Here is a 14,165-nt window from a genome sequence, read left to right on the forward strand (position 1 = left end):
ATAGATAGATAGATAGATAGATAGATAGATAGATGACAGATGTATGTGGATGGATAGATAGATAGATAGATAGATAGATAGATAGATAGATAGATAGATAGATAGATAGATAGATAGATAGATAGATAGATAGATAGATAGATAGATAGATAGATAGTTAGATAGATAGATAGATGACAGATGTATGTGGATAGATAGATAGATAGATAGATAGATAGATAGATAGATAGATAGATAGATAGATAGATAGATAGATAGATAGATAGATAGATAGATAGATAGATAGATAGATAGATGACAGATGTATGTGGATGGATAGATAGATAGATAGATAGATAGATAGATAGATAGATAGATAGATAGATAGATAGATAGATAGATAGATAGATAGATAGATAGATAGATGACAGATGTATGTGGATGGATAGATAGATAGATAGATAGATAGATAGATAGATAGATAGATAGATAGATAGATAGATAGATAGATAGATAGATAGATAGATAGATAGATAGATAGATAGATAGATGACAGATGTATGTGGATAGATAGATAGATAGATAGATAGATAGATAGATAGATAGATAGATAGATAGATAGATAGATAGATGACAGATGTATGTGGATGGATAGATAGATAGATAGATAGATAGATAGATAGATAGATAGATAGATAGATAGATAGATAGATAGATAGATAGATAGATAGATAGATAGATGACAGATGTATGTGGATGGATAGATAGATAGATGATAGATAGATAGATAGATAGATAGATAGATAGATAGATAGATAGATAGATAGATAGATAGATAGATGACAGATGTATGTGGATAGATAGATAGATAGATAGATAGATAGATAGATAGATAGATAGATAGATAGATAGATAGATAGATAGATAGATAGATAGATAGATAGAATAAACGGACAGACAGATGTTTCCCTAGGACCTCAGCGCTTTGAGACCCCAAGGACTGGCCTTGAATTATAGATGCAAGCTAACTTAGTTAGGATGAAGGCAGCGTCTGCAGAAACAAAGAACCCGGCTTCCTTTATCGGCCCCCAAGGTTTAAATCCTGAGTTTCCTTCTGCTGCCCTCCCTCGGCTGGCACCTGGCCTTCAGCTCTAAAATGCCCCTCGGAGGTCCCAGGAGGGCTAAAATGCGGCAGGTGTCAGTAAAGGTGAAGGCAGAGGACTCCGCAGCAGGAAGGCCGCCGCGGAAAGGTCCAGAAGGCGGAATGGAAAGGGGGAGGCTGGGACCTAATGTAACACCTGCTCAGAGCTTAATGACGGCCTCCGGGCCCCGTGGGAAGTCCACGGCTTAAGTGAGGGGCAGGCCTCTGCTTTTCTACCAAATATTCCAGCCTGTGATTATTTTAAGAGATCAGCAACAGCTTCATTTCTTTTACCCTTTTTTTTCCACAGCTTCTGAGAGAGTTTTCCGAGCATTGAAATAAAAAGTTTTGGATCCCGCAGGCCAGCAGTATTCAACGGTTTCAAATGTTACCCGGGGGGTGGGGGTGGGGGGTGGGGGGAGTAAATTTTGCACACATACAGGGAGTCCTTCTCTTAACAACAGTTCATTGAGTGACCGAAAGAAGTGACTTATGCAGCGATTCGCTTAACAACTGCGGAAGGACAGGGGAGGAAAGGCGGCAAAACTCACTTAACAACCGTCTTGCTTAGCGGCAGAAATTTTGAGCTGAATTGTGATGGTAAGTCAAGCATTATCTACAGTTAGCAACAGAATAGCAGAGTTGGAAAAGACTTTGGAGGTTATCTAGTCCAACCCCCTGCTCGGGCAGGAAACCCTATACCATTTCAGACAAATGGCTGTCCAGTCTCTTCTTAAAAACTTCCACTGTTGGAGCATTCACAGCTTCTGGAGGCAGGTTGTTCCACGGGTTAGTTGTTCTAACTGTCAGGAAGTTTCTCCTTAGTTCTAGGTTGCTTCTCTCCTTGATGAGTTTCCATCCGTTGCTTCTTGTCCTGCTTTCAGGTGCTTTGGAGAATAGCTTGACTGCCTCTTCTTTGGGGCAGCCCCTTAGAGGTGTGGATTTCTTCCCTTTTCAGAAGCAGAGATGCAAAAACTTTTCTCTTTTACCCCAGGTTGGTTAGAGACTATTGACATGCTTTGGAGAAGAGGTTGACACTCTGTCTGTCATCTATCTATCTATCTATCTATCTATCTATCTATCTATCTATCTATCTATCTATCTATCTATCTATCTATCTATCACTATCTTCTATCTCTCTCTTCTATCTACCTTCTATCTCTATCTCTCTCTCTTCTACCTTTCTTCTATCTATCTCTCTACCTTCTACCTTTCTTCTATCTATCTATCTATCTATCTATCTATCTATCTATCTGCCTATCTATCTATCTATCTATCTATCTATCTATCTATCTATCATCTGCCTATCTATCTGCCTATCTATCTGCCTATCTATCTATCTATCTATCTATCTATCTATCTATCATCTATCTATCTATCTATCTATCTATCTATCTATCTATCTATCTATCTATCTATCTATCTATCTATCTATCTATCTATCTATCTATCTATCTATCAGTCCATCTACCTACCTACCTACCAACTTCTCCCTCCCTCCCTCCATATATCCATCTGTTCATCCATCTTGAGAATTGGTTTCTAGTTAAGGTTATTATCTGCATGTAATTTTTTTTTGGGGGGGTGCTATTGAGATTTTTTTGATTCTAAAAAGGCACCCCTGATTTGACGGTATAGGGAGACCAAACGAAAACGATAGCTGGCTTGATTGAGCCAGCCAAAAATCTCTTGGTTGTGTTACATGTGAATGCACGCTGTTGCAGTGGAAGGTGAAGGGCATCTGATTTCCTGCTACAGTAAGTGGATGAGGCAGGTTCTGCCTTGGGGAGGTGGGGAGGGGAAGCCACAGCTGCTGTTTTATCAAGCAATTAAAGGTGACAATTGTTGGCACAGCTGGGAACTCCGAGGGAGCGCCAAGCAGTGTGGTGCGTGAAGGATTCTCGGTGATCAAAGAGTAGCCATCCTTCAGTCCATCATGTTTCTGGATTATTGCATCCAGTTTTGGTCACCAGAATACAAATAGCATCACCACCAGATGGATTCGTAGCTGGCTGAGAGGCCGTACTCAGCGTGTGGTCCTCAATGGAACCGCATCTACATGGAAGGAAGTGTGTAGTGGGGTGCCCCAGGGCTCTGTTCTGGGCCCAGTGCTCTTCAACATCTTCATTAATGATTTGGATGAGGGGATAGATGGGGAACTCATCAAATTTGCAGATGACACCAAGCTGGCAGGAATAGCCAATACTCCAGAAGACAGGCTTAAGATACAGGAGGATCTGGACAGACTCGAACACTGGGCGCTATCTAACAAAATGAAATTCAATGGTGAAAAAAGTAAGGTTCTACATTTAGGCAGGAAAAATCAAATGCACAGGTATAGTATAGGTGGTACCTTGCTCAATAGTAGTAACTGTGAGAGGGATCTCGGAGTCCTAGTGGACAATCACTTAAATATGAGCCAGCCGTGTGCTGCAGCTGCCAAAAAAGCCAACACAGTGCTAGGCTGCATCAACAGAGGGATAGAATCAAGATCACGTGAAGTACTAATACCACTTTACAATGCCTTGGTAAGGCCACACCTGGAATACTGCATCCAGTTTTGGTCACCACGATGCAAGAAAGATGTCGAGACTCTAGAAAGGGTACAGAGAAGAGCAACAAAGATGATTGGGGGACTGGAGGCTAAAACATATAGGGAACGGTTGCTGGAATTGGGTATGTGTAGTTTAACGAAGAGAAGGGTGAGGGGTGACATGACAGCAGTCTTCCAATATCTCAGGGGCTGCCCCAAAGAAGAGGGAGTCAAGCTATTCTCCAAAGCGCCTGAAAGCAGGACCTAGAACTAAGGAGAAACTTCCTGACAGTGAGAACAATTAACCAGTGGAACAACCTGCCTCCAGAAGTGGTGAATGCTCCAACACTGGAAGTTTTTAAGAAGAGACTGGACAGCCATTTGTCTGAAATGGTATAGGGTTTCCTGCCTTAGCAGCGGCTTGGACTAGATGACCTCCAAGGTCCCTTCCAACTTATTATTATTATTATTATTATTAAGATGCTGAGACTCTGGAAAGAGTGCAGAGAAGAGCAACCAAGATGATCAGGGGACTGTAGGATAAAACATACAAGGAATGGTTGCTGGAATTGGGCATGTCTAGTTTAATGGAGAGAAGGATGAGGGGGGACATGACACCAGTGTTGCAATATCTCAGGGGCTGCCCCAAAGCGCCTGAAGGCAGGACAAGAAGCAACAGATGGAAACTAATCAAGGAGAGATCCAATCTAGAATTAAGGAGAAATTTCCTAACTAGAACTCACCGTCTCCTGGTGATTGGCTCAGAGTCACCCAGGCAGCTTTCGGGGGCAAAGCGGGACTAGATCCCATCATCTCCTGGGGATTGGCCCAAAATTCCATGCTGGTTCATACCTAAGCCGAGACTAGAACTCACTGTCTCCTGGCGATTGGTCCAAAGTCACCCATCCAGCTTTCATGCCTAAAGCAGGACTAGAACTCACTGTCTCCTGGTGATTGGCCCAAAGTCGCTTTGATGTCTTTAAGGCAGGACTAGAACTCACCGTCTCCTGGTGATTGGTCCAGAGTCACCCAGCCAGCCTTCATGTCTAAAGCAGGACTAGAACTCACTGTCTCCTGGTGATTGGCCCAAAGTCACTTTGATCTCTAAGGTGGGACTAGAACTCACTGTCTCCTGGCGATTGGCCCAAAGTCACCCAGCCAGCTTTCATGCCTAAAGCAGGACTAGAACTCACTGTCTCCTGGTGATTGGCCCAAAGTTGCTTTGATGTCTAGCGCAGGACTAGAACTCACCGTCTCCTGGTGATTGGCCCAAAGTCACCCAGGCAGCTTTCATGTCTAAGGTGAGACTAGAACTCACCGTCTCCTGGTGATTGGCCCAAAGTCACCCAGGCAGGAGTGATAAGGAGCAAACACAGATAGCTTGTGCACCTGTGAATTAGGCCAGGCGCAATCCCCTTGAATTTCTCAGTTGACCTTGGGAACAGCAATGACAAAGTCATATTTAAAGCTTTGCTGGGCCTTCACTGATCTCGTTCTCCTTTATCTTAAATTTTAGGAGGCTGCCGTTCAGCTCAGCCTGTTAGGTTGGGTTAACAATGAAATAAAATCCATAAATTGAATGGCAAACACAGCTCAGCAGGTAGTTAAAAGCAGCGGAAGAAAGGCAGAGAGGACCAAACGTTGCAAAGAAAGAATGTCAATAGTTTCTAAACAGCCTGGGGTAAAAGAAAAAAAAAGAAGCTTTTGCATCGATGGTCCTGAAAAGGGAAGAAATCTGTGGGAAAACTTAATTGCGGTTACGGAGTGTTTGGGCGGACGTCAAAATGGATGCCACGCTGGGTTTGTGTGAACCCATGCAGAGAGGGTCAGGCCTTAGAGCCCACACCTCCAAGAGGCTGCCCCAAAGAAGGGGGGTGTCAAGAGAGGGCCTCCTTAGGGTGCCGTCGGTCAAAGAGTGTCGACTGGCGGCCCCCAGGGGTAGGGCGTTCTCTGTGGGCGCACCAGACCTTTGGAACCGTTTACCGGTGGAGCTCCGGACGGCTCCCGACCTTCGCTCCTTCCGACGTGACCTAAAAACATATTTATTTGAACAAGCTGGCCTGGTCTGATGGGTTTAGGGGTATTTTAACGCTTTGTATTAATTTATTGAATTGGGCTGTTGTATTTAATATTTCTTTTAATTTTTATATATTGTATCTTATTGTATTGCCCTGTACACTGCCCTGAGTCCTTCGGGAGAAGGGCAGTATAAAAATTAAATTAAATAAATTAAATAAATAAATAAACCCAATCTCCAAAGCACCGACCAAGGAGAGAAGCAACCTGGAACTAAGGAGAAACTTCCTGACTGTGAGAACCATTAACCTGCGGAACAACCTGCCTCCTGAGTGATCACTAAGCGAGTGGTTTAGTGGTTTGGTTCGAGGACCACCTGTAGTATAATCTATATATATATATCCCAGAATAGTCCACTATCTGTTTATTAAAAAAGGGCTTAGCTTCCTCCTTTAGCACCCTTTCAGTTTGCTTCAGATATTGTTTCTTGAAGTGGAGACCCAGAGAGTGGGAGACACCGATGATGTTCCCTAGTTGGGTCATGAAATGTCTGCAAGAAAACAAGCAGAAACCATCTGAGAGCAGCAAGGACCCCACAATCCTCCTCCTCTTCCTCCTCCTCCCCCCCAACCCCCCTCCCTTCTAGCACTGATGATGTTACCTAGCCAGGCAACGAAATGTCTGCAAGGAAACCACCAAGCTCAGAGAGCACCAAGGACCCCACAGTCCTCCTCCTCCTCCTCCTCCTCCTCCTCCCCCACAACCCCCCTCCCTTCTAGTGTTGATGATGTTACCTTGTTGGGTCATGAAACATCTGCAAGAAAGCAACCAAGCCCAGAGAGCACCAAGGACCCCACAGTGGAGGTCATCTGAAGTAGCCGAGAAATCTGGCAGGGTTGTAAACAGAAGCAGCCCACTGATTGCGCTTTCTCTTGGACCGCAGCTTCTCCTGCCACAGATGCTCACAGCAAGACCGATCTCCCACCAGTGTCGGAACAGATCCTGCAGACCCTCACAGATCTGGCTCGATCTTTCCAGGAGATGGCAGACTCCTGTTTGCTGGTTTTACACCTGGAGGTCAGGTAAGACATGCAATCTGTCAATCTGTCTATCGATGTATCTATATCTATCTATCCATCCATCTATATCTATCTATCTATCCATCCATCCATCTATATCTCTATCTATCCATCCATCCATCCATCCATCTATATCTATCTATCCATCCATCCATCCATCTATATCTATCTATCTATCTATCTATCCATCAATCTTTATCTATCTATCCATCTATCTATCTATCCATCCATCTATCTGTATCCATATCTATCTATCCATCCATATCTCTCTCTCTCCATCTATATCTGTCTGTCTGTCTGTCTATCTATCTATCTATCTATCTATCTATCTATCTATCTATCTATCTATCTATCTATCTATCTATCCCAACCCAAGTGGCAAACATACTTAATCCTCTTTCCTCAGAGCAACAACCCTATACGGTAAATTGGCCTGAGGGAGAGGGATTAGCCCAAAGTCACCCAGCTGGTTTTCAGGTCTAAGGTGGGACTAGAACTCACCATCTCCTGTTGATTGGCCCCAAATCATCCAGCTTTTATGCTTAAGGCTGGACTAGAACTCACCGTCTCCTGGTGATTGGCCCAAAGTCACCCAGCCCGCTTTCATGCCTAAGGCGGGCCTAGAACTCACTGCCTCCTGGTGATTGGCCCAAAGTCAGCCAGTCGGTTTTCATGCCTAAGGCGGGACTAGAACTCAGAGTCTCCAGGTTTCTTGCTTTGCGCTGGGTGGCTATCTCTGAATCTAGGCATTTCTGAACCACAACCCACCCCCCCCACACCAAGTTCTGCAGAATCCTGAAAGAAGAAAGAGCCTTGCAATTTATAAAGCAGCATATAGTGCAATTAGGCAGAAAATTAGCATGTAAAAACATTTCATATACATTATTTTTGTTCCCCCTGTCAGGTAAGGTCTGCGTAATTATCCCCCTAGTGCAGAGAGACTAGGGACGGGCTCTGAGAGTAAGAGCTAGAGATTTTCCAAGCAGAGAGATTGCAGATGTGTGAGGTTTTAATCACTCCTCATCTTGATTGAACATTGCAAATTGCAATTAAAAACGCAGACACCCGTTACGTTTGCCCAGAAGTCTTAAGTCTCAGGCTGAACGAAAGTCTTAGCCCGCTTTTCAACTTTGCGTCTTGCACGAAACCAGCTTTTTAGACAGCTGATGGGTCAGTCAGTATATTATATGAACCTAGAACAGGGGTCTTCAAACTTGGCAACTTTAAGCCTTGCGGACTTGAGCTCAGCCCTGGCTGGCTGGCTGAGGAATTCTGGGAGTTGGAAGCCCACGAGCCTTAAAGTGGCCACGTTTGAAGAGCCCTGTGTGGGTGCCGTGAATTTATTTATTTACACCGTTTAGCAGCTTCATGGACCCCAGACCAGTGTGGGCAACTCAACATGGGCAACTTTAAGATGTGAGGACCAAAGATTTCCCTACTACCCCAATATCCTAATGGCGAATTTGTCAAGGCCAATGGTGTTCAAGTCGTGCTCCAGTTGTTTAGGGATTGGAGCACCACAACAACAACAACAACAACAATAATAATAATAATAATAATAATAATAATAATAATAATAATTATTATTATTATTATTATTATTATTATTATTATTATTATTATTATTATTATTATTATTATTATTATTATTATTATTATTATGGCTTTTTTTGTCATAGAACGCTCAGAACAGAGTTCCAGCACCTTTTTTGGATGGAAACCTGTAGGGTAGGCAAGGCGGGTTGTATGACATGTGTGAGTTCTGGCACCTTTTTCTTTTACAAAAAAAGCACTGATAATAATAATAATAATAATAATAATAATAATAATAATAATAATAATAATAATAATAATAATAATAATAATAATAATAATAATAATAATAGTAATAGTAATAGTAGTAGTAGTAGTAGTAGTAGTAGTAGTTATTGTTGCTATTATTATTATCATCATCATCATCTTTGAGACTTCTGGACTTCAACTCCCAGAATGCCCCAGCCAGCAGGAGGAGCAGGAAGAGGAGGAGGACTATGGGATTCTTGGTGCTCTCTGAGCTTGGTTGTTTGCTTGTATAGACGTTTCATAACCTAACTAACTAGGGAATATCATTAGCATTAGAAGGGAGTGAAATTTGCTTTTTTTTAATATGCTGGTGGCTTGCCCTATCAACATTGGTGGGAGTGTTTGCGGTGGTCCCTTCATTAGGCTGTTGATTACTGTTAGTTAATTTGTGTTGGTAATTCCTTGATTGGGGTATTGTTTACTCTTTTTTTATTGTTGGTGCAGTGTTAATCTTGGTGTTAATCTCTTATCTGGGTGTTGATTGCTGGTGAGGAGGTGGTCTTTTTGTTACCTTTTGGGCTTTTTGATTGTCCCTTTTGAATGGTGTGTAGACCTTGTATGTCTCTGTGTGCCCGCTGATGGCTGATTGGTCCAAATGCCAGAATTGCAGGAATTTTCTGCCATTTTTGGACTTGGCCTGGTCTAGGATGCTCACCATTTGCCCATTGGGGTCTAGGACAACTCACCGCAGCCAACTCGCTACTATGGGATAACTCGCCGTGGATCCATTCCACACTGTATTAACCGTTTCGTTCAGTTACTTTTATTATTGGTGACCGTGATTTCGTCAAAGTGATTGTAACTCTGGTATTTCTGGATTGACTTTCTTTATTTTATTACAATTAGTCACGGTTCCATTGAAATTAACCTTTGTGCTTGTTGAATTGTCCTGCGGTAAGTTTTCCCACGGAGAGATGGCCGTGACAAGTTGGCCACGACGAGTTAGCCGTGGCTTATTCTATCCCAGTTGAGCCTCTGGTCCAAGCGTGGCGCTCTTTGCATGCCGTGCAAAGCTCCCTTAGCTTTGTGGTCCCGACGGTGCTTTTTCAGGAGGCAACTGGACTTTCTTGTTTTTCTTTGAAGACGTTTCGCTTCTCATCCAAGAAGCTTCTTCAGGTTCTGACTGAATGGTGGGGAATGGGAGGATTTATACTCCTTGCAGACAGCTGGTCATTTGCTTTCTTTTAGAGAGTCATTGAGGCCACTTGGAGATTTACCTGTGTCCTCAGGGTCACCCAAGCGGTGCAAATGGGGGCGGAGCCTTCTTGGCTGCTGGATTTTTTCTGCCCTGGGTCCCTTCCCTGTTGAAGACAGGCCCAGGCTGTTGGGGATGAGTCTGGTTGTCTGAAGCGCAAACAGTTCCTGGAATCTGCAACGTTTTCTGGAAGTCCGTTCACACTCCCGCAACTTTTTGAAGGGTGTTCACCCCAAAATGCATCGCTAAATTTCTACGGAGTTTCTCCGTCCTCCGGGTCATGGTTGTCCCAAAGGTGCTTTTTTTCAAGAGGCAACTGGACTTTTCTTGTTTTCCTTTCTTTTTTTTTTCTGGACAAGAAAGTCCAGTCGCCTCCTGAAAAATGCCCCTTTGGGAAAACAGTGACCCGGATGACGGAGAATCTCCCTAGATCAGGGGTAGGCAACCTGGGCTCTTTTATGACTGGTGGACTTCAACTCCCAGAATTCCTGAGCCAGCCTAGCTCAGCTTGGAAACCTCTCCCTTTCCCCTCAGCGTGGCTGATTCAGGAATTCTGGGAGTTGAAGTCCACCAGTCATAAAGCGGCCTTGGCCTAGACCAGGGATAGGCAACCTTGGCTCTTTTATGACTCGTGGACTTCAACTCCCAGAATTCCTGAGCCAGCATGGGGGAACTATGGCCCCCTCATGACTTGTGGACTTCAACTCCCAGAATTCCTGAGCCAGCTTGGCTGAGCATGGAAACCTCTCCCTTTCCCCTCAGCATGGCTGGCTCAGGAATTCTGGGAGTTGAAGTCCACCAGTCATCAAAGAGCCCAGGTTGCCTACCCCTGGCCTAGACACTCAGCTTTGTGGATTTCCCACCTCACTTTGGCCTGAAGGGGGTGGGGGTGGGGGAACCCAGGAAAGCTGAGTCCCCTCTTACTTAGCCTTGGAGCTCTTGTAATCCTGGCTTCCCTGGACAAGCCCAGTTTGACGAGCCTTCTCCCTCAACAGGGTCCATTGCTTCCACTACCTGATCCCTTTGGCTAAGCAAGGCAACTACGCCATTGTGGCCAATGTGGAGAGCATGGACTACGACCCCCTGGTGGTGCGGCTCAACAAGGACATCAGCGCCGTGGAAGAAGCCATGAATGCTAGCTTGCAGCAGCACAAGTTCCAGTACATCTTCGAAGGTGGGTGGCTTGCCGGGGAGCTGAGGTGGGCAAAGTCGCCAGCCTTGCTGGCTTTCTTTTCCTAGAAACCTCATTATATTCTATACACACACACACACACACACACACACACACACACTAAAGTTTTTATAGGGTTAGGGTTAAGGTTGGGGTTGGGGTTGGGTTTTTCCAAAGAACATTTTCACTATTTAGCAAACAGCATAGTGTCTGGGTACATGTTTTTAACTAACAATAATAGATAGTAGTTAATTATTATAAACAATATGTTAATTAATCACTCAATAGCCTTCTTCTTGCTAATATATATTCAGAATTACATATCACGTTCCTTTCTCTCCGACTCGCTTTTCTAGCCATTGCTGGAAATTATCCCATCTTCTAAAGTACACGGAGTCTTCTTTCTCTTTAATCTTCAAAGTCAGTCTATCCGTTTCTGCACACTCTAGAATTTTCTTAATCAATACTTACTCAGTTGGTAAGTTTTCATTTTGCCAATGTTGGGCAAATACAATTCTTGCTGCCTCACTATTAAACATTTACTCAGCTGCAAAACATTGGCTACAAATTGCTTATATTTGTTCTGAAAGAATTGAACCAGGGATGGAAGTTAAAGATTGGCCTATTTTTTTATTTGTGTGTGTGTGTGTGTGTGTGTGTGTGTGTGCGTGCCAGTGAAGAAAAATCAGATTCAGCAAGTCCCCGACTTAGGACTACAGTTGGCACCAGAATTTCCATTGCTAAGGGAGGCCGTGCCCTCGGATGAGCCCTGCCCCATTTTACGACCTCTTTCCCACAGTCATTAATCGAGTCGGTGTGCTTGATAAGTGAATCGCACGGATTTTAATGGAAGCTGGCTTCCTCAACTGCCTTCGCTCGTCGGAAGCCAATGGCGATCGCTTGAACCCGCAATCAATATAAATACCTCTGGTGGCCAAGGCCTCCAATACAGGAAGTCCTCGGCTTACAACGGTTCATTTAACGACCGTTCAAAATTACAACATGACTGGAGGGGGGAAATGACATCACTGTTTTTTACACTTACGACCGTCGCAGCAACCCCCAGGGTCACGTGATCAAAATTCGGACACTTGGGCCACCGACTCGTGTTTATGACGGTTGCGGTGTCCCCGGGGGTGGCGGTCATGTGATTCCCTTTTGCGACCTTCTGACAAGCAACGGGGAGGCGAGATTCCCTTCGCAACCAGGTGGCTAACTTCACGGCTGTAGTGATTCACTTAACAACCGTGGCGAGAAAGGTCGTAAGATGGGGCGAATCTCGCTTCGCAACAGAAATTTTGGGCAATTCTGGCTGTAAGTGGAGGACTCCCTGTGGGGATCATGTAACCTTGGGTATGCTGCGACGGTCACAAGTGCGAGGAGTGGGCCCTAAGTCCCTTTTCCCACTGGCAGCGGAGCTTCGAACGGTTGCTAACCACACGGTTGTAAGTAGAGATGGAAAAAAAACTTGGAAAAAAATGGCAAAAATACAGGGATGTTTTTCCCCTCTGTTTTTGTCCAAACGGCTTTGGAAGAAAACGGAAAAATAGCCCTGTTTTTTTTTCTCCCAATTTTTCTGGGTTTTTTTTTCTTCCTGGCCTTCCCATCTAGGGTACAGGGTGTCCTGCCTCAGCAAGGGTTTGGACTAGAAGACCTCCAAGGTCCCTTCCAACTCTATTAAATAATAATGATAACAATGATGACAATAATGATAATTTTAAAAACCCTGTTTTTTCTGCCAATTTTTCTGGTGTTTTTTTTTCCATCTAGGGTTGTTGTTGTTGGTTGCAAAGTCCTGTCCGACCCATCGCGACCCCATGGACAACGTTCCTCCAGGCCTTCCTGCCCTCTACCATCTTCCATCTAGGGTATAATAATAGTGATAGTAATAATAGGAATAAAGTGCGAATAGTCAAGGCTGTGGTCTTCCCAGTTGCAATGTATGGCTGTGAAAGTTTGGCCGAGCGCCAAAGAATGGAGGCCTTTGAACTCTGGTGCTGGAGAAGACTCCTGCGAGTCCCTCGGACTGCGAGGCGATCAAACCGGTCAGTCCTAGAGGAGATCCACCCTGACTGCCCTTTAGAAGGCCAGATCCTGAAGCAGAAACTCAAATCCTTTGGCCACCTAACAAGAAGGAAGGACTCGCTGGAGAAGAGCCTAATGCTGGGAAAGGTGGAGGGCAAGAGAAGACGACAGAATGAGGTGGCTGGATGGAGTCACCGAAGCAGGAGGTGTGAGCTTAAATGGATTCCAGAAGATGGTGGAGGACAGGAAGGCCTGGAGGAACGTTGTCCATGGGGTCACGATGGGTCGGACACGACTTCGCAACTAACAAGTACTACTACTACTACTACTAGTAGTAGTAGTAGTAGTAGTAGTAGTAGTAATAAATAAAAACATCATCATCATCTTTAGTTTCAAGTCAAGGACTACCTGTCTGATAATTTAGGAGTTTTGTAGAATTGTAAAATTTCTTCCTCCTGACCAGTCAACTACTTGTGACCCACAATTTCTCTCTCTCTCTTTCTCTCTCTCTCTCTCTCTCTCTCCTCCAGGTTTGGGCCATTTAATTTCCTGCATTCTCATCAATGGGGCTCAGTACTTCAAGCGGATCAGCGAGTCGGGCATTAAGAAGATGTGCCGAAACATCTTCATCCTTCAGCAGAACCTCACCAACATCACCATGTCCCGAGAGGCCGATCTGGACTTTGCAAGGTGGGAGGAAGGAGACCGTGTTTTTGGGGGGGAGGAGCCTCTGGGGCAGACATCTAGTCCTCGCGATCTCGATTGAATACCCCCCTCCCCGCAGAATTTCCATGCCTAAGCGAGGGGGTTGAGTTTCGCCCCCTTTGACGACCGTGCTGGCCGCAGTTGTTCAGCGAATCACAGCAGATGTTAGCTGAATCGTGTGGTCGTTCAGCAAATCTGGCTTCCCCCCATTGACTTTGCTTGTCGGGAACCGGCTGGGAAGCTTACAGGTGGTGATCACGTGACCCTGGGGCAGTAAAACTGTCGTAAATACATGCCAGTTGCCAAGTGCCCAGATTTCCCAGGGAGGATTAGAACTCACTGTCTCCTGGTGATTGGCCCATAGTCACCCAGCCAGCTTTAATGCCTAAAGGGGAACTAGAACTCACCTTCTCCTGGTGATTGGCCCAAAGTCACCCAGCCAGCTTTCATGGCTAAGGTGGAACTAGAATTCACCTCCT

The 14,165-nt window shown here is 44.7% G+C and overlaps 1 protein-coding gene across 1 annotated transcript in view; it reads left to right on the forward strand.

The window, feature by feature from the left end:
- The window catches only part of EXOC4 (exocyst complex component 4), a 323,699-nt gene that overhangs the window by 287,315 nt on the left and 22,219 nt on the right, over positions 1–14,165 (forward strand). The window contains exons 15-17 of the mRNA XM_081331755.1: positions 6,613–6,751; positions 10,781–10,959; positions 13,512–13,671. Coding sequence (XP_081187881.1) covers positions 6,613–6,751; positions 10,781–10,959; positions 13,512–13,671 — 478 coding nt within the window. The remainder of the gene's footprint in view (positions 1–6,612; positions 6,752–10,780; positions 10,960–13,511; positions 13,672–14,165) is intronic.

Source organism: Vipera berus (genome assembly GCF_964194415.1).
Source record: "Vipera berus genome assembly, chromosome: 6".
NCBI lineage: Eukaryota > Metazoa > Chordata > Lepidosauria > Squamata > Viperidae > Vipera > Vipera berus.